This window comes from Eptesicus fuscus, chromosome 20, assembly GCF_027574615.1.
Source record: "Eptesicus fuscus isolate TK198812 chromosome 20, DD_ASM_mEF_20220401, whole genome shotgun sequence".
NCBI classification, from domain to species: Eukaryota; Metazoa; Chordata; class Mammalia; order Chiroptera; family Vespertilionidae; genus Eptesicus; species Eptesicus fuscus.
The window spans coordinates 30,078,512-30,098,187 of NC_072492.1; the positions used below are offsets into that span (position 1 = coordinate 30,078,512).

The 19,676-nt window shown below is 38.3% G+C and overlaps 1 protein-coding gene across 1 annotated transcript in view; it reads right to left on the minus strand.

Annotated features, from left to right (window-relative positions):
• MED13 (mediator complex subunit 13) overlaps positions 1 to 19,676 on the minus strand; it is an 88,001-nt gene that overhangs the window by 17,282 nt on the left and 51,043 nt on the right. The window contains exons 11-20 of the mRNA XM_008149494.3: positions 19,340 to 19,421; positions 15,937 to 16,058; positions 14,208 to 14,298; positions 13,861 to 14,075; positions 12,403 to 12,599; positions 10,160 to 11,070; positions 7,927 to 8,088; positions 4,602 to 4,825; positions 2,606 to 2,795; positions 1,116 to 1,575 (exon numbers count right to left, since the gene is read on the minus strand). Of these exons, the coding sequence (XP_008147716.1) occupies positions 1,116 to 1,575; positions 2,606 to 2,795; positions 4,602 to 4,825; positions 7,927 to 8,088; positions 10,160 to 11,070; positions 12,403 to 12,599; positions 13,861 to 14,075; positions 14,208 to 14,298; positions 15,937 to 16,058; positions 19,340 to 19,421 (2,654 nt within the window). The remainder of the gene's footprint in view (positions 1 to 1,115; positions 1,576 to 2,605; positions 2,796 to 4,601; positions 4,826 to 7,926; positions 8,089 to 10,159; positions 11,071 to 12,402; positions 12,600 to 13,860; positions 14,076 to 14,207; positions 14,299 to 15,936; positions 16,059 to 19,339; positions 19,422 to 19,676) is intronic.

A 19,676-nucleotide genomic window follows, 5' to 3' on the forward strand; every position in this document is an offset into this window, starting at 1 on the left:
GTCTTAGCTCCCAGCCTGAGATTCTAGAAGTCTGTGATAAAGACTTTATGACGATACTTGGCTCAGTGGTTGAGTGTTGACTTATGAACAAAGAGGTCACTTGTTTGATTCCCAGTCAGGACACATGCCTGGGTTGTGTGCTCCATCCCCAATAGGGGGTGTACAGGAGGCAGCTGATCAATGTTTGTCTTAAAATCAATTTTCTATCTCCCTCTCTCTTCTCCCTCTCCCTTCCTCTCTCTAAAAATCAATAAAAACATATATAAAAGCCTAAGCGACCGTGATGACTGGTGGCTATGATGGGCACTGAACACCAGGGGGCAGAAGCTCAACGCAGGAGCTGCCCCCTGGTGGTCAGTGCACTCCCACAAAGGGAGCGCCGCTCAGCCAGAAGCCAGGCTCACAGCTGGCAAGTGCAGCGTAGCGGCAGGAGTCTCTTCAGCCTCCGCGGCAATGCTACCGGGCAGCAGTGGTAGCAGGTGCAGTGGGGCCAGGATGAGTGGCAGCAGAGCTGCGCCCGGCCCCAACTAGGGCTCCTCCCCAACTGCCTGCTGCTTTGACACTGCTACATCCCTTGGGGTGATGTCGAAGTGCCGAGTTTCAGCCCCTGAGGGGTCCTGGATTGTGAGAGGGCGCAGGCCAGGCTGAGGGACCCCACCATGCACAAATCTGTGCACCAGGCCTCTAGTAAAAACATATTATTTTTAAAAAGACTTTAGCCTGGCCGGTGTGGCTCAGTGGTTGAGTGTTGACCCATGAACCAGGAGGTCACAGTTAGATTTCTGGTCAGAGCACACGACCAGGTTGCAAGCTCAATCCCTAGTAGGGGGCATGCAGGAGGCAAATGATTAATGATTCTCTCTCATCATTGATGTTTCCATCTCTCTCTTCCTCTCCCTTCCTCTCTGAAATCAATAAAAATATATGTTTTTTAAAAGATGTTATGAAAAGTCTTCATTATAATTTTATAAGTAAAATATTGAACATTATAACAACTAAAATTTTACTGATAAGACCAAAAAACTCTTTATGTTCATTCATAATTACTGTGTTATTCAGACAAAAAGAAGCATCATATATTTATATTTCTGCAAAATTAGTACATTTAAAAGTACCTTTCAGATACATCAGGATGTGGCTGAGTGGGAAGAGAAGATGATTCTCCAGAAATCCCAGCAGTTTGTAGAGCTGATGACTGTTGCCCTCCTAGCTGGCCATTCTGAACTGTACTCGCTTGCGTAGACATGGATCCTGTAGCACTACTGTTCAAACTGCCAAAGGGTGGAAACGAAGGTAGTTTATTTGATACTCCACTATTCAAGTTGGAGGATGATGAAGATGAAGTTGAAGTTGTGGTCAAAGTTGAATTAGCTGTGGCAACTGAAGAAGACATGGTAACACCTGAAGTCACTGTCATAGTGCTGCTCGCTGCAGATGCTAGGGTGGCAGATGGAGTATTAGCATTTCCAGTATTTGTCATCTGAGGTGGAGTAATCAAAGATTGACTTGTAGGGGCAACTAAATTTGGCTGGGAAAGTAGAGAGCTGTCCAATGGCTGGGAAGCAAGATAAGGACCTAAAGATAATAAAAACAGGTAGGGTATTTAATTCTTTATTTCACTGACTGGTTCTTTATTTATTCAACTATGTGAATAATAATATCTAATTGATGCTTTTTTGGTAATTACCCTCCCTAAGTTGCTTGCTAAGAATGTAGCATATATAGCTTTCTATTTTCCTACAAACTGAAGAAACAAATTTTAAATGGAATTGAAAAGGATAAACCAGCATTTTCATACAAAATAAAGAAATGGATTCCATGAAAGTATAATAAATTTCTATTTCCTAGGCATAATTAATTAAATATAAATAACAGTATCTAGCCAATTTTTATTAAGCCATTCAAAGGGTTCCTAAATCACAAGTTAAATAAATATTGACTACACTAGTAGCTAATTAGATGTAAAAAGGAGAAATGTTATCATGAGGTTCAAATTATAGGAATGTCTAATGAGATTCAATATTTTGGTTAAATCTATTTAATCTCTGGATTAAGTCTAAAGTAAGTCCGTTGATATTTAATTCAAGAGTGTTAAAATAAGCAAGTCTTAAATATTTAATTCATATTTAAAATAAGCGTCTTAAACAGCTGTCATTTTCTTAGTTCCAACAAAGAACTGCTTTTTTTGTGTTGTAGAGGAAATTACAAGTTATTTGCTCTCTAAACCATTAACAAATCAAGAATCTTAATGTTAAAAATAGTCTTAATGTTAATAAACTTAAATAAAAACAAATTCATCAGATCCTACAGAAGCAACAAAAAATTGCTTATAACCCACAATTTCCTTCTATCTGATGAGATCCCTAGTACAGGGATCATTAAACTTTTTCTATAAAGGGTCAGGTGGTAATTATTTTAGGCTTTACAGGTCACAGTCTCTGTCAAAACTCCTCAGGTCTGATCTTGTAGCATAAAAGCAGGCCTAGGCAATATGTAAATAAATGAGCATGGTTGTGTTTCAATAAAATTTTATTTACAAAAACAGCTGGAGGACTGGGCCATACATTCTAACACTGGCCTTGTATAATAAATTCAAATTCAATACCTAGGTCATATCTGCAGACTTGTGCATAAAGCTTGAGTTTAGAAAATGCTTCATTGTTACCATCAGCTGTCTGAGAAAACCATTCTGCTACCAACTTTTCTGACAGTTTCTTTGATGCAGTAGATCCAACTCTCATGATCCCATCTGTCAACAGTCGAGAAATAGGTCTATGTTGACCTAATCGACAGGACTACAAATATACATACAGAAAGCAGAATTAGTGAAATTATCATAGTATTTATGTACATATTGTAAAATAAAGCATTTCAGATATTTAAAATAAACTATCACTTATACTTAACATTTGGGATAAGAATATCAAGGGTAAAATGGTGCCATAGATTTTTTTTTTTTTTGTACAGTAGAAATCCATTAAACTTTTTTAAAAATTAAAATATCTCCAATGAAATAAAACAACTAGATAATAATAATGGCACTATAACTTTATGACTTGAATAATGAAAACTTGAGGAATACAGAAATAAGTGAGTATAAAAATGTAGTCATTTTAAGCTGTGACTCTATCCCAATTCATCTATATAAATACATATATCCTTAAGCAAAAGCAAAATAAAAATTAGTATACAACTACACTATGAATTTGCCAGCTCGCCCTCCAATTCTGTGGGCTATTGATGTCTGTTGTAAGAAGCCTACTGTCAAGTAAGTTTGCCATACTTGATTAAGAAAATTTAGCCTTAGCTGGTTTGGCTCAGTGGATAGAGCGTCGGCCTGCAGACTGAAGGGTCCTGGGTTCGATACTGGTCAAGGGCACATGCCCGTTGTGGGCTTGATCCTCAGTAAGGGGCGTGCAGGAAGCAGCCGATCAATGATTCTCTCTCATCATTGATGTTTCTATTTCTCTTTCCCTCTCCCTTCCTCTTTGAAATCAATAAAAATATATTAAAAAAAAGAAAATCTAGATAGGATTTCTTTACTATAAGACTTTCAACGGCTCAAAAAATCTAATATGAATAGTGAGTCTTTATATGGTAATATAATACACAATGTCTCCTCAAACCTATATAACTATGGAATTTTCCTCTGGGAAGATTTTGCAAGACTAGTGTTCTATACAACACTCTTTGGGAAATACTTATTTCTACAAAACACACTACATACCTTATAATTAAGTGGAACATTTATAAGGAGTTAAGCCAGCACAAACTAACAATTGTAAAAGCAATTTTAAAAACTGGATTTCCAAGCATTTATGGGAAAAGGAAGGTGTAATGAATTTAAGACTTTATGTTCCACAGCATTTTAAATTTGCAATCATTGCATTCAGTGAAGGACATAATATGAGAATTATAACTTAAAAAATTAGTCAAGAATTTCAGAAATGAAATAGATCTTACAAAAATCTAGCATAGCTTTATTTTATGTATGAGGAAAGTGAGGCCTAGTGTTAGTAGCTGAGATCCTGGAGAATTAGGACTAGAATTTTTGTAAGTGTAATTTTCCTTGGCTATTTAACCATGCTGCCCTTTGCTTTAGAAAAATATTCTCTCTTTTTTTTGTTGATTTTTAGAGAGTAGAAGGGGAGAGACACAGAGAGAGAACCATCAATGTGAGAGAGAGGCACATCGACTGGTTCCCTCCTGCATATGCCCCGACCAGGGCTGGGGATAAAGCCTGCAACCGAGGTACATGCCCTTGACCAGAATTGAAACCAGGACCCTTTAGTCCTTGGGCTGACGCTCTATCCACTGAACTGGCTAGGGCAAAAAATATTCTCTTAAATGAGACCATATATACTCTCAATTTTCCCCCCAATAAGGCAATTTCCACCATGACCCATGGCACACACATCTAACTAAGGGTGTAGGTCAAATCCTGTAAGAATGTAACTGGCTAGTATGAGAAGTAAACAACATCAAAGAACTTGGTATCATTACTATTCTGTCCCAATCAACTGAACTGCCCAGTATAATTTATGTTTAAACATACAAATAATAAGGCAGTTTTAAAATGCCATATTTTTAAAAACACCTACCTCATATATTGCAGTAAGATCCCTAAAAAAACTTTTGGCTCCATTTAACAAAGCTTCATTTTCTGGACATAGTACAACATAGGCTATATCTCTTTGAGATCCATAGGGTTCCAGCATAAGTCTCTCCCAGTAAGGGAGAGCAAATGGAGAAAGCACCAGAAAATCATAATCATAACTCAACAAAAACGTGGGGATTGGCAGTGGTTCTGGAGATTCATCAGTTCCTAAATAAGAAAAATATATTTGAAGAAAACATTTAAAAGCAGTATGTCTTTTATTGAAATGTCAAAAGTACGAAGTCATTATTAGTAGTAAAAATATTTTATTAAAGACAAAAATACTTAAAGCCAGTGATTGAGGCTTTTCCACAGTTAAAAATTTGCTAAAATGGTCTTTAAAAAGAACATATGAAAAAAAACATGACTTATACCTTCATTTAAATGCAAAAAAAATTAATCTGAATAAAAAAACTTAAGAAGTATAAAAGAAAACATGGGAAGAGAGTTTTATTTTTAAATCTGGACTGGGGAAAGCCTTTCTAAGCATAACATAAAACCTATCCATTTAAAAACCGATTAATCTTACTATATTAAATTTTAAATTTTGGTATTAAAAAAAAACAATAAAGCCAAATGATTAGCAGCACGTTGGAAGAATGGTTTGCAATGTACATGAAAAAAGAGTTAACTATCCTTACCATATAAAAGGAAACTATATAAATCCATAAGAAAATGACCAAAAACCTCATAGCAAAGGGGGTATAGTATATGAACAAAGTTCACAGCAATAGAAATACCTCTTTTGCACATAAAAAAATTCTCATTCTCATGACAAAGAAATTAAAATAATAGCAAACAATTATAACACTATGTGTTTGGTACTGCTCAAAGATCTTTCTTTTTATGAACTCATTTAGCCCTCACAAAATCTATACAAGGCTGATACTAATATTAATCTCATTTTAGAGATGAAAAAGCAGGAATAGAAAAGTTAAGCAACTTTCTCTAATCAAAGCCTAACATACAAAGAGTGGCAGAAGTGGGATTAGAAACCAGGAAATCTTTCCTCACAGTCTATACTATTCTACCTCTCAACTATAATGAAACAAGCATTTTCACCCATCTACTTAGCACCCTACTGGTAAAGGTTTGGGGAACAGACATTTTACTGGTAGAAGATTATATAAAGAATAATTTGGCAATATTTAAAAAATATATACACACATGCTTTAAAAGCCAGACATGTTTGAATTCTAGAAAAATAGTTGTAATAATAATGATGGAAACCGCCAAGCCAGTATGGCTCAGTGGCTGAGTGTCGACCTATGAACCAGGAGGTCGTGGTTTGATTCCCAGAAAGGGCACATGCCCAGGTTGCAGACTGGATCCCCAGTGTGGGGCATGTAGGAAGCAGCCGATCAATGATTCCGTCGCATCATTGATATTTCTAACTCTCTCTCCCTCCCCTTTCCTCTCTGAAATAAATAAAAAAATACATTTTTTAAAAATAATGATGGGAACCATCTATCCATCTTTAATAATAAAAGTGTAATATGCTAATTAGACTGGATGCCCTTCCAGATGACCTTCTGGACAAATCCGTGGTGGTGGGGGGCCAGGCAGCCGTGGTGACAGCAGGGGCTGAGCCTCTTGCACATGAAAATGCACCAGGCCTCTAGTCTATATATATATATAAAAATCTAATATGCAAAGTATCCCCTCGGGAGTTCAACTGGAAGTTCAATCACTTGCTATGATGTGTGCTGACCACCAGTGGGTGGCGTGGAATGAAGGAAGACCACAGCCAGAAGCCAAAAGGCCCCGATAGGCCCTGATTGCCGGCCAGTCCTAGGGACCCTACCCATGCATGAATTTTGTGTACCGGGCCTCTAGTGTGTCCATAAACAGTAGACTGGTAAGATAATATCATGTGGAAAGAACAACAGAATACATGCAGCCATTAAAAAAAGAAAAACCTCTGTATGTATAGTAAAAACTCAGGGTATTGTGTTATGTGTGTGTCTACTATTTTGGTGGTGTTTTTAAAAATATATTTCTATTGATTTCACAGAGGAAGAGAGAGGGAGAGAGAGAGACAGAAACATCAATGAATAGAGAGATCATTGAATGGCTGTCTCCTGCACACCTCACACTCAGGATCGAGCCCACAACCCGGGCATGTGCCCTGACTGGGAACTGAACCATGACCTCCTATTTCATAGGTTGAAGCTCAACCACTTAGCCACACACCAGCTGGGCTCATCACTGATGTTTCTCTCTCGCTCCCTATCCCTTCCTCTCTGAAATCAATAAAAATACATAAGGGGGAAAAAAATGTAAAAAGATGTAATTAACCTGAACTTTTCACTGAACGTAAAATTATATATGGGATTGAAATTATTTAGCCATTGACAAATGAAGAAAAAAAGGAAATATGAGAAAATCTACTACTTCTGCATATACATAATGCATTCTAAAACCATGCACAAAAGTCAGAGATTTCAATGTTAAGAACTATTATTCCAGACATATTTTAAAAGCTCAAATTATATCCCACCATTCAGAGCCAACCTTCAACCAATACTTCAAACAAATTTTTTTAAAATATATTTTTATTGATTTCAGAGAGGAAAGGAGAGGGAGAGATAGATAGAACATCAATGATGAGAGAAAAATTGGATCAGCTGCATCCTGCATGCCCCCTACTGGGGATCGAGACTGCAACCAGATCATGTGTCCTTGACTGGAATCGAACCCGAGACCCTTCAGTCTGCAGGCCGATGGTCTATCCACTGAGCTAAACCAGCTAGGGCAATTCAAACAATTTTTAATGTTCTTTTTTATTAAAGTTAACCAGAAATCTACAGTGCACGTACCATATTGGGAGTATTCATTTGCTACTCTTATCACAACTAGGAAATTTGTCTTTTTTTTTTTTTAAATGAGACCTTGAGAACCTTTATCACTAATATTACTTGCTCCTTTTTACCCATTTCTTAAATTCAATTTTGTAAAATAATGATTTACAACGAAAGTGATGCTCAGTCTTTTTCAAAAATTTGGCAGTATGATTCTTTCTACACATAAAATTGTACTGGTAAGTCTCAAATAAAAACAGATCTAAGTGAAACTGTTATTTCTGATGTACCAGTATACTGAATGCTGTAAATGTTCAAAGTAAGAAAGGCTAAAATTGACCCACAGTGCCTTAAGTCAAGCATATGCCACAAATATATTTAAGGAAAACAACTGTGCTTATTCAAATTGGGCATAGAAACTGAGAAATGAAATAAAAGTAGTCAATATACATACTATAAATTACTTACCATAAGAGCCTCGGCCAGCCATCTTATGAAATTGTTGCCAAGTGAGAGGACCTTGAACCCCCCAAGGCCTTACTGTTCTTTTTTTCTGAATAGCATCCTGAAGAACAGGCTGAAGAGATAGGAGCATTCGAAGTATATCCTGTGAGCACTGCATACTCACATCTATAACCATTAAAAAAAGTAATTAAGAATTCTGCTTGACATAATTTTATATATAGAAAACGCTAAAGACTCCACCAAAAATAACATTAGAAATAAGTAAAAGTGCAAGGTACAAAATCAATATACAAAAGAACTGTTGCATTTCTATACTCTAACAACTCTTGTCTTCACCATCCACAACACAATAGCAAACAGAAAAAAAGATCATGTTACTTCTCTACTTAAAATCCTATCTAATAAAAGAGTAATATGCAAATTGACCATCACTCCAACATACAAGATGGCTGCCCCCATGTGGTCAAAGATGGCTGCCCCCATATGGACACAAGATGGCCAGCAGGGGAGGGCAGTTGGGAGGGACCAGGCCTGCAATGGAGGGCAGTTGTGGGCGATCAGGCCAGCAGGGAAGGGCAGTTGGGAGGGACCAGGCCTGCAAGGGAGGGCAGTTGGGGGTGATCAATCCTGCAGGGGAGGGCAGTTAGGGATGACCAGTCCAGCAGAGGAGGGCAGTTGGGGGGACCCGGCCTGCAGGGGAGGGCAGTTAGGGGTGACCAGGCCTGCAGGGGAGGGCAGTTAGGGGCAATCAGGCTGGCAGGGGAGTGGTTAGGGGGTGATTAGGATGGCAGGCAGAAGCTGTTAGGGGCAATCAGGAAGGCAGGCAGGCAAGCAGTTGGGAGCCAGCAGTCCTGGATTGTGATCGGGCCTAAACGGGCAGTCGGATATCCCTTGAGGGGTCCCAGATTGGAGAGGGTGCAGGCTGGGCTGAGGAACACCCCCCCCCCATGCATAAATTTCGTGCACCGGGCCTCTAGTTGTCCTATAATGTCCCATCATGTGTTTTTAAAATTTTTTTTTATTCATTTCAGAGAAAGTGAGGTAGAGGAAGAGATAAAATCATCAATGATGAGAGAGAATCATCAACTGGCTGTCTCCTGCATGCCCCCTAGTGGAGATCAAGCCCACAACCCTTGGGTGCATAGGCTGATGCTCTAAGCCAGCAGTCACCAACCTTTCAGACCTCACGGACCACCAGTGGTCAGCGAACCACTGGTTGGCGACCGCTGCTCTAAGCACTGAAAAACACCAGCTAGGGTATTGGCCAACTCTTAAACTTCATTTCCTACCAATCTCCTCATCACCCAATTCATCCCAGCAACACTGACTCTTTATTGTTCCTCAAACACACTAAGCATACTACTCACTCAGGGTTTTTTTACTGCCTGAAACACACTCCCCTCGGTTAGCCACATGGTTAACCCCTACCACTTTACGTAAGTCTTTGTTCAAATGTTGTCCCTCACTAATATCTTCTCTTATCCAAACATCTAAAATGTCACACTCTTTCCCTGTCCAGGTGAGAGTGTTTCCTGTACACCAAAAGATGTGGGTTCGATTTCCCATCAGGGTACATACCTAGATTGTGGGTTCCATCCCCAGTTGGGGTGTGTACAGGAGGCAACGGGTTGATGTTTCTCTCTCACTTTGATGTTTCTCTCTCTCTCTCTCTCCTTTCCTCTCTCACATAAAAAATCATATCCTCCACTGAGGATAAAAAAATAATAAATGTCACACTCTTGTCTTTTTCCACTCCTCTACCTGCTTTTTCTTCAAAGCACTTGTCACTATGATATTATATAATTACTTATTTTTCTATTTTTGTATTCTTCACTAAATTATAGGCTCAAAAAGATTAGAAAATATGTTTGTTCAACACTACTTTATAAAAGAACAGGCTGAGCACATACTAGATGCTCAATAAGTAATGAGTAATGTTAAATAAAGCAGACATCTAGCAACTTTCTGCTAACTAACATGTGCAAAGTACCTTTCATACATCTACATAAATACATAATTACAGATTTACAATAACCCTACTTTTATTTTGAAATTAAACTAAACTGCTAGGAAATTCTCCCTTTGAAAATGTCATTCTTAAAGGAGTTTTAAGTCTAAATTTAAGTGTCTCCGTTGGCTACCTAGAAAATGCCTTTAATACTTTCTCTTAAGAAAGAAAAGCCAAGTCATACATCTAAAGGAAAACAAACAAAAATTATTCCATTAGCATACTTACCATTTCTTTTGGACCAGGGGTGTAAGCATGAACTTTTCACAAGCACTTCATCAACTTTTCCTCCTGACATGTTATCCATGAACTGACGCCCATGTTCTAATGCAAGGTAGCAATCATTGCAATAGTCCCGCTCTTCAACACGTACCCAATTGCTAACTACACCAATTTTAGGAAAAGGATCTTTGTCTGCTGCTCCAAAGGGTGAAAATAAATTAGTGCATTGATCTTGTAACAGTAATATCAACTCATCAGGCAATTTTTCAGATTCCTTTAGTCCTCCATTAACATGTTCAGTAGTCCTGAGAGCTTCAAAACGTTTTTCTGCTTCTTTGCCACATTCTGTGTTGCGTCCTATGATATCTAGTTCATCTTCAAGAAATAATCCTGAATTGTTTCCAAATTTTCTGTTCATAACAGCACTGAAGCCACAGGTACACCTATACTGTGCTTCCTGCGTTGGATCTGGAATGTAAACTCCAACATCGGCACCCTTGATATTCATGTTGCAGACACAGATACAGCAACTATCAAAGTTGCAGTCTTTAAACAAATTCATAACTGATTCTGAAAGAATGAGGTTTACATAAAGACTGTGTGCCTCTGGGATGGAAGGAACAGTTGCAGGTTCAACAGAATTAAGGGGTCTGCATGTGGATGGGGTGGAAGCTGGTGAATACAAGTCTGAATTTTCATATTTGACTGAACCTTGGGCACTAGCAGGTCCACCAGCTCCACGAGGAGTCCTTGGAGTCCTGGGAGTCCTTGGCGTTGGAAACCTAGGGGTAGATGGAGAAGGAAGAATTCCTGCTCCACTGTTGCTAGGAGGTGCGCTGCTAGGAGGCATCCCAAAAGAAGTATGAGTTTGAGGTGTATAAGCAGGGCCATATTCTTGATCCACTGTACTTCCGTCACTAGCATCACCAGGGTAAATGAAAATCAAATATATACATAAAGGAACATATTAGTAATGTGAAAAGTAACTAAAAATATCCCAAATGTTTTTCAGTAACAGTGAAAATTATGAAAGCAAAATTAGTGCTAAAATTTCAAGTACAATTAAAATGCATTTCTGGTTAATATATTCACTCTAGGACAGTGATGGGCAACCTTTTGAGCTTGGTGTGTCAAACTTCGCCAAAAAACGGAGCATAACTCGGGTAGTGTGTCACTTTGAGGAAAAAAACATTATTTCGCAAATGTTTCATCCTCAGGAGCAGCAAATGTTTCATCCTGGCATGCGGCCGCCTCAGCGGCCATGTGTCATCAGAAATGGCTACGCGTGTCATAGGTTCACCATCACTGCTCTAGGAGATTATTGTGGGCTGAGGACCAACCAATTCCAAAATTATAAATAAAATCTGATGCACTTATTGACACCTATATATTTCTTATACTACAAATATCCATGAATTCTAAGATACCACTGATTGTAAAAACATAAAATAAAATCCTAATTTTAGAGATGTCTGTGGAAAGGGACTACAGCAATTTTAAGATGATACCAATGATAAGATAACTCAATTTCACAGACTTTAAATTAGAAAACTGTGTGAAATATGTCAAATGTACACATGGGAGTCATTTACAATTTTAGACCAAAATAGAAAAAAAAAAGCTTGGAAGACAAAGAATCAAAGCACAACAGTTTTAAGTTTTCTAATAGTTTATTCATGTCCAGCTAATCCTTCCTATATAATAAAAGCCTAACATGCTAAGTGTCCGGTCATCTGTTCAATCAATCAAAGCGTAATATGCTAATGATATGCTAAGGCCGCTCAACTGCTTGCTATGACGTGCACTGACCTCCAGGGGGCAGACGCTCCGACCAGTAGGTTAGCTTGCTCCTGGGGTCCGGCTGATTGGGACTGAGCGAGATGAGCCGGACACACCCTGGAGCCCTCCTGTGGTCCCTCCCCAGCTGGCCAACTTCCTGTGTCCCTCCCCAGCCCTGATCGTGCACTGGTGGGGTCCCTCGGCCTGGCCTGCGCCCTCTCGCAATCCCGGACCCCTCAGGGGATGTCGGAGAGCCAGTTTTGGCCCTATCTCAAGGACCAGGCCGAGAGACCCCACTGGTGCACGAATTCGTGCACCAGGCCTCTCGTACCATTATAATCTATTAATCAGAAAATAACTTAGAATTTTCAAAAAACAGTATATTTTTTCCAGGAACCAGCATAATGAAAAAACATCAAAGCTAAATAAATATTCATATACTGTACCAATAACATAAATCTAAACCATACCTGTCTTTGATGAATGGCATTGCAGGCCCTGAAGGAAGCAATTCCAGTTTTCCAACAGTCCAACTCTGACGGTAAATACACTCTTCTGGCAATTTGATAGGAGGCAGACATTGGCTTGGTAGAGTTTTTAGAGGTGCAAACATGGAACATCCCACTAGAACTTGACAATTTTCAGGCTTGTAGACATAAGAAAAATCCTACAATATAAAGACCATGACATTCAGAACCTTATCTTGCATGGGGGGAAAAAGCAAACCAATTCTAGCCATTTTTTTCCTTTTCTTGAAACAAAATAATATAATGTAAATATAATTTTTTTTTTGTTTTTTGTTTTTTAGAGAGAGAGGAAGGGAAGGGGGAGAGGGGAGGGAAGAAGATTTGTTGTTCCACTCATTTATGCATTCAATGTTTCATCTTGTATGTGTCCTGACTGGGGATTGAACCCACAACAATGGCATATTAAAACAACACTCTAATCAACTGAACTACCCAAGGCAAGGCAATTCTATTCTTTTCTTAAATACATTCTTTTCTTTTTTTAAAATATATTTTTATTTATTTTAGAGAGGAAAGGAGAGGGAGAAATGGAAACATCAATGATGAGAGAGAATCATTGATCTCCTGCACGCCCCTCACTGGGGATCACGCTCGAACCTGGCCATGTGCCCTGACTGGGAATCAACCAAGACTTCTTGGTTCATAGGTTGACACTCAACCACTGAGCCATGCCCATGAGGGCGGGGCATCTTAAATACATTCTTTTTTTTTTTTAAATTCTTTATTGTTTAAAGTATTAAATGACTCTCCTTTTCCCCCCATTGACCTCTCCCCAGCTGCTCCCACCCCCCAGCACAAGCCCTCACCGCCCTAACTGTTTGTGTCCATTGGTTATGCTCATATGCAAGCATACAAGTCCTTTGGTTGATCTCTTATCCCCTCACCCCCCGCCTTCTTAAATACATTCTTAATAGTGTCACAATTCAGTCTTCAAATTTGTTAACTACAAAACTGAATCAAATTTGTTAAATTAAGTTTAGTGAATATTGGTTAATAACATTAGATACATTTCACATGTACAACATTGCAATTCAGTATCTGTATACTCCACTGTGTGTTCACCACCCAAAATCTAGTTTCCTTCCTTTATCATATATTTGACCTCTTTACCCAATTCGCCCTCCCCACCCAGCACCCCTTCTGCTCTGGTAACCACCTATCTATTGTATCTATGAATTTATTTTGTCAGTTACTTTACCTTTTGTTTTATATTTCACTTAAGTGGGAAGTACATGGTATCTGTCCTTTTCCATCTGAATTATTTTGCTTGGCATAATACCCTCAAGAACAATTCATGTTGTTGCAAATGGCAGTATGAAATGAATTTTGAATATAGCTATAAACTAATTCTATATGAAAATATAGAAGCAAATTATTTTTCTAGAGAAATAAAATACTTACTTTAATTTCAGAAGGTTTGGGGCTACAGAATCCTTCATCAACCTCAATTTTGAACTGTGCTCCTATACTACAACTATTTCCTTCTAAAACAGTTCCTCCAGGTGTTGTATCCATATTACCATATTCTTTATTATTCATATTCATTGGGGAAAATCCCATTATATGTTGTTCCAATGACGGTGGTGTAGGATACATTTTATGAAGATCTGCAGTGCCTATATTTAATAAAACACACATTTTAACATAACACTCTAAAGAGGTTAATCTGTTTAAAACAAAGGTGTGTAGAATTTTGTTGACATTAAAAGTTTGCAGATTTATCTGGAGCACAGAATGGGGAAGCTTACTTATGCAAGATAACGGGTCCAGATTTCCTGTCTTTGATTCCTTGCAGTTGGATTTATCTTCTGATCCATTTGCCAATTTTTTAGATCCAGGCTATTAAAAACAAAAACAAAACACCTACATATTTATATTTATTTCAAGTTTTATATCCAATGTGATCTCAAGATAGTAATCATTCAGATGTGACTTGAAAGAAGAGTCCATTCATGAAAAGTAGTATTTTGAAGTTGTGCTAGAGCCAAATACATACTAGCTATGATTTAAAGACATAAAACACATTTTAGGCAATCAATGAACTCAGATTAGTTTCTCTATTGATTTCATAAACTTCCAAATTAACAGAGGAAAAAGTTCCTTCAAAGAAAATAACCCATACTTTCAAAACACTTAGAAGCAAAAATAACTTTCACTTAAAACCTATTAAAATTAAAATAAAACCTGCAATAAGAAGGATTGTAATTAACATCAGATTTGCTTCTTAGTAAAAGATACTCAGAAAGCATCTGTACCCTTAAAAACATTAGTTTCCTACATAATCAATATTCCTTCTGATTTCTTGTTTACACTTTTACCTTGTTTAATAATCTCCTTACCCCTGTACCAGTAAAAATGCTACAACAGGTAAACTAAGCACAAATTTCAGAAAGATCTCATATGACAAAGCAAAAGGATCCCTAACTAAAAGTAAATTTTAATACACTGAACAAACCAAGTTTCAGTATCTCCAACCTGTCAATTTTTTTAGAGCTGATAACTTGGTTCCTGTTAGCCACTTTGTCAAAAACACATAAACTAATCTCTGATTACAACCTTTTTACCTCAAAAGAGCCACAGCTGATACATAAATGGTAGCAGAGAGAAAGTATAAAAGTACCAAAAGTTTAGGGATATATTTACCCAGTAAATGGTATCCTAAAATTTACTATATTATGGGATATAAAATAAAAGTTTATATATATAGCTATATCTGGCTTATGTCACTTAATTGAATACACCAAATGTGCATATATGTATGTGTGTATGTATATGATGAGAGAGGATTAAAAGTATATATTATATAGGACAAGAAAGACCAAATGTACTATAGAAGTTTCCAAGCTACCTTTATGCAGATGAAAAAGGAATTCCCTTTTATGATAATGCAGCACCCAATTCATTAATTTGCCAGAGACTTGACATTCTAGGGAATCTCATTTTAAGCTTTAATTCCTTTTATCTTCACCTTTCTCTGCAAATGGGTGTTAAAGATTAAATGTTACTTTTTCTTCCTCTTTATTATAGTATTTAGCTGTCTTATAATAATGACTATTATGTCAAACAAATTCTTCCTTAATAAATTGACAAGGCATGTAATTTTAATGTTAATCACTTATTCTCTAAACAAGTCGATTCTGGGGTCATTTCTCAACTAGAGGATCAAAGATAAGGAAATAATACTATTTCCTAAGAACTTCGGGAAAAGAACATATGGCAGAGCTCAAATAAGGCTTAATCATACAAGTCCTTCAAACATACAAAACAAAGAAACAAAGTGTGTATGTGACAGACACTATGTCAACACTGCACAAACATGAGGCTAAAAAAATACAACCAATTAATGAAATTTTATTATAAAGTATTTTCTATTGTTCAGGGCTAAAACAGTATTCAAGTCACATATCACTTCTGAAAAAAATTTATATAAAATGAAGGGGGAAAACTTATAACCTTAATCATTAACAAGATACTCACTGTTAGTTCATCTTCATCAGAATTGAAGAGATTATCGAGGTCAGTATATGAGACAGCCAGGTCTGAGTCATAAATTAAACTGGTTGAAGGAGGACGAGCATGACTAGTAGGACGTAGAGCATCTACATTTGTCAATCAAGAAAATAAATAAATTATACTACTACCAAATAAGTATTATTCTACTTATTTAAGCTAGATATATTACTTTACATTTATAATGGTATAATACAATAAAAAGTTGTGATTTGTTTAAAATCTATAATTTTTTTTCACATAAAAATGTAAACAATTCTATTAGAATAGAATTAAACACACACACAATTTTATTTTTCTATCTTCCTGAATGTAAAGGAAGCAGAGTACAAAGATTAAGTGCTCCAGCTCAAGTCAGACAGACTGTTACTCAGAATTCCAACTCCAACAATAAGAGTATGACCCTGGGCAATTGAATTAACCTCTCTGTACCTCAGCAACTGCAAAAATTAAATGTGAGAGATTGTATGTAAAGCACTTTGCCCAGTGCCAGGCACTTAAATACTAAATAAATATTACCTCTTAGGTAAGCTTCATTTCAGTTCTAGAATTTTATTCCCCCCCCCTTTTTTTTCCCCAGTTTTAGAGGGGAAAAATATATTACTTAAAAAGAACTGCAAATACAAATAGAAGTTAAACTCCTCTTATATTCCCACACAAGAAAAAAACACCACAATTTGCAGTTTGGTGTATAACCTTCCAAAACTTCCTTAGGATGTCAAATGACTTGAAAAGCCCTCATTTTCAGAAAGATTAAAGTCATTTTCCATGTGTCCCTGCATGTCAATTATAAAGACTGACTAGAGCAATAGTTCTAAAAGTTTAGAGTATGTAAAAATTATCTAGGTTTTTAAAAACCAAGATTTCCAATCTTCACCTCAAAAGATGCTCCAAAATGTGGTAGATGGTTCACATTTTGAGAAAGCCACACCACAGGCACAAAAAGGAAATAACACATTCCTTATATCCCAGAGTAGGTAAACAGGCCAAAGAACCCAAATTTCATTCAGCTATCTACCATCAACCACTAAATTTTATTTTTTTTCCTGAAAGACCCTCTCTTCCTTATTCGGGTAGAGTTTTTTCTTATTTCTATTTTTGATCACACAAAGTCACACAAAGCCTGACTTATTAATTGAACTTTTAGATCTAAGAGGGACCTTAGGCAATGATCTCATCCAATCTTATTTTACAGATAAGAAATATTTTTATTTGTAAAAAAGGAAAGAAGTTCTAACAATTCAAAACACAATTTCTATTATCTGAGCTTGCTTCTCCCTGTGCAATATAAATAATGATCCATCATTTTAAGATATCCCATATCATAGAAATCCATCCCTTTCTAAGAAACATAAGAATTTTGCAAAAAAGAATACAAGTCCAACAATTTCAGATTAGACTTGACTCTTGAACAACACGGGTATGAACTGAGCCGGTCTACTTAAAAGTAGATTTTTTTCAGTAAATATGTCGATTATACCTAGGCTTACCGTAAAGCAGTCATATTGCTGCCTTTTCATTACCAATGAATAAGTCATTATACCTATAAATATCAATTTTTCACATTATCTTTTCATTTTTGATGTCTAGTGCTAGTAATATGCATACTATCTAGTGTTTCATATCATGTAAGACAGTATGAATGCCGGTACTGATAAATATAGATAAATACAGTACAATACTGGAAATGTGTTTTCTCTTCCTTATGATTTTAATTACATTTTTTCTTTTGATTACTATATTGTAAGAATCTACATTAAGAGAAACATGCAAAATGACCGTACCTCCGCTACGCCCACAAGCCATGCTCACCAGCCAATCAAGAGCGAGTATGCAAATTAACCCAACCAACATGGCTGTTGCCACGGAGTGAGCAGGAGGCTTGGGTTTCCCTGATAATGGAGGAAGCCAAGCTTCCCGCCCACTCTGGCCGGCCCTGGCCTCTGCTCAAGGCTACAAAGTTTCAATTATAGAAGATAAATAAATCCCAACAAAAATGGCTGCGGCCACAGAGAGAGCAGGAGTCTTAGGTTTCCCCAGCGATGGAGGAAGCCAAGCCTGCCCTGGCCTCTGCTCAAGGCTATAAAATCTCAATTATAGAAGATAAATAAATCCCAGATACCAGGACCTCCGCTTGGGTCGCCGGGGGGCATGGCTGGCCTGCAAACCACAACAGGCCCCTCGCCCAAGCCACCCTACGTGCCCCAAGGGAACCCCCACCCTGATCCGGGACACCCTTCAGGGCAAACCAGCTGGCCCCCACCGTGCACCAGGACCCTATCCCATCTAATGAAAGAGTAATATGCAAATTGACTGTCACTCCAACACACAAGATGGCCGCCCCCATGTGGACACAAAATGGCCACAAGATGGTCAGCAGGGGAGGGCAATTGGGAGGGACCAAGCCTGCAAGGGAGGGCAGTTGTGGGCAATCAGGCCAGCAGGGGAGGCAGTTGGGAGGGACCAGGCCTGCAAGGAAGGGCAGTTGGGGGCGATCAAGCCTGTAGGGGAGGGCAGTTAGGGGTGACCAGGCTGGCAGAGGAGGGAAGTTGGGGGCAACCAGGCCTGCAGGGGAGAGCAGTTGGGGGAGACCAGGCCTGCAGGGGAGAGCAGTTGGGGGAGACCAGGCCTGCAGGGAAGGGCAGTTATGGGCAATCAGGCTGGCAGGGGAGCAGTTAGGCATCAATCAGACTGGCAGGGGAGTGGTTAGGGGGTGATCAGGATGGCAGGCAGAAGCGGTTAGGGGCAATCAGGAAGGCAGGCAGGCGAGCAGTTGGGAGCCAGCAGTCCTGCATTGTGAGAGGGATGTCCGACTGCCCGTTTAGGCCTAATCCTACTGGGGGTCGGATATCCCTTGAGGGGTCCCAGATTGGAGAGGGTGCAGGCTGGGCTAAGGGACACACACCCCCATGCACAAATTTTGTGCACTGGGCCTCTAGTCTATATATATAAAAGCCTAAGCTCCCACAGCCAACCTCCTGCTGCAGGCCAACCTCCCACAGTCCCTCCACCTGGGCGGCCGGTTCGATCAGCCCTGATCAGGACTAGGTGGGATGGGCCTCGATTGGCCTCGATTGCCACCCAGGCTGAGGGACCCCACACGCGTGCACAAATTCGTGCACCAGGCCTCTAGTATAGTATAAAATACAAATTACAAAATATATGTTAACAGACTGTGTATGTAATCAATAAGGGTTCCAGTCAATAGTTGGCTATTACTAAATTTTTGAGGAGTCAAGTTATATGAGGATTTTTGACTATGTGGAATCAGAGTATCAGCACCTCAATCCCCACACTCTTCAAGGGTCAACTGTAGTTTGTAGTAACAATCCTGGAATGCAATATTTTGATTTTGAAACAGAAGTTTTACCTTGCTTGATAGAGGGACTAAATAATGACATAGCATCTTCTTCATGTGATAACACTGTTACACTAGATGACCCATCTTCTACCTGCAAACAATATTACATATTAGGCTGAAGTATATCATTTACCAATAACAAAATCCAAAAAACACTGTTTCAAGCATTCTGCTAGGTATTCTGCAGACATTATTACTAATTCTCACAACTAACCTATATGATAAGTAAGTAGTATGCCCATCTTACAAACAAAAAAACAGTTCTAAAGACAACCAAGGTAAATATGGCTGATAAGTTGTGGGAACTGTCAAACTCCAAAGCCCATGTTCTGGTGATGAAAGGAAA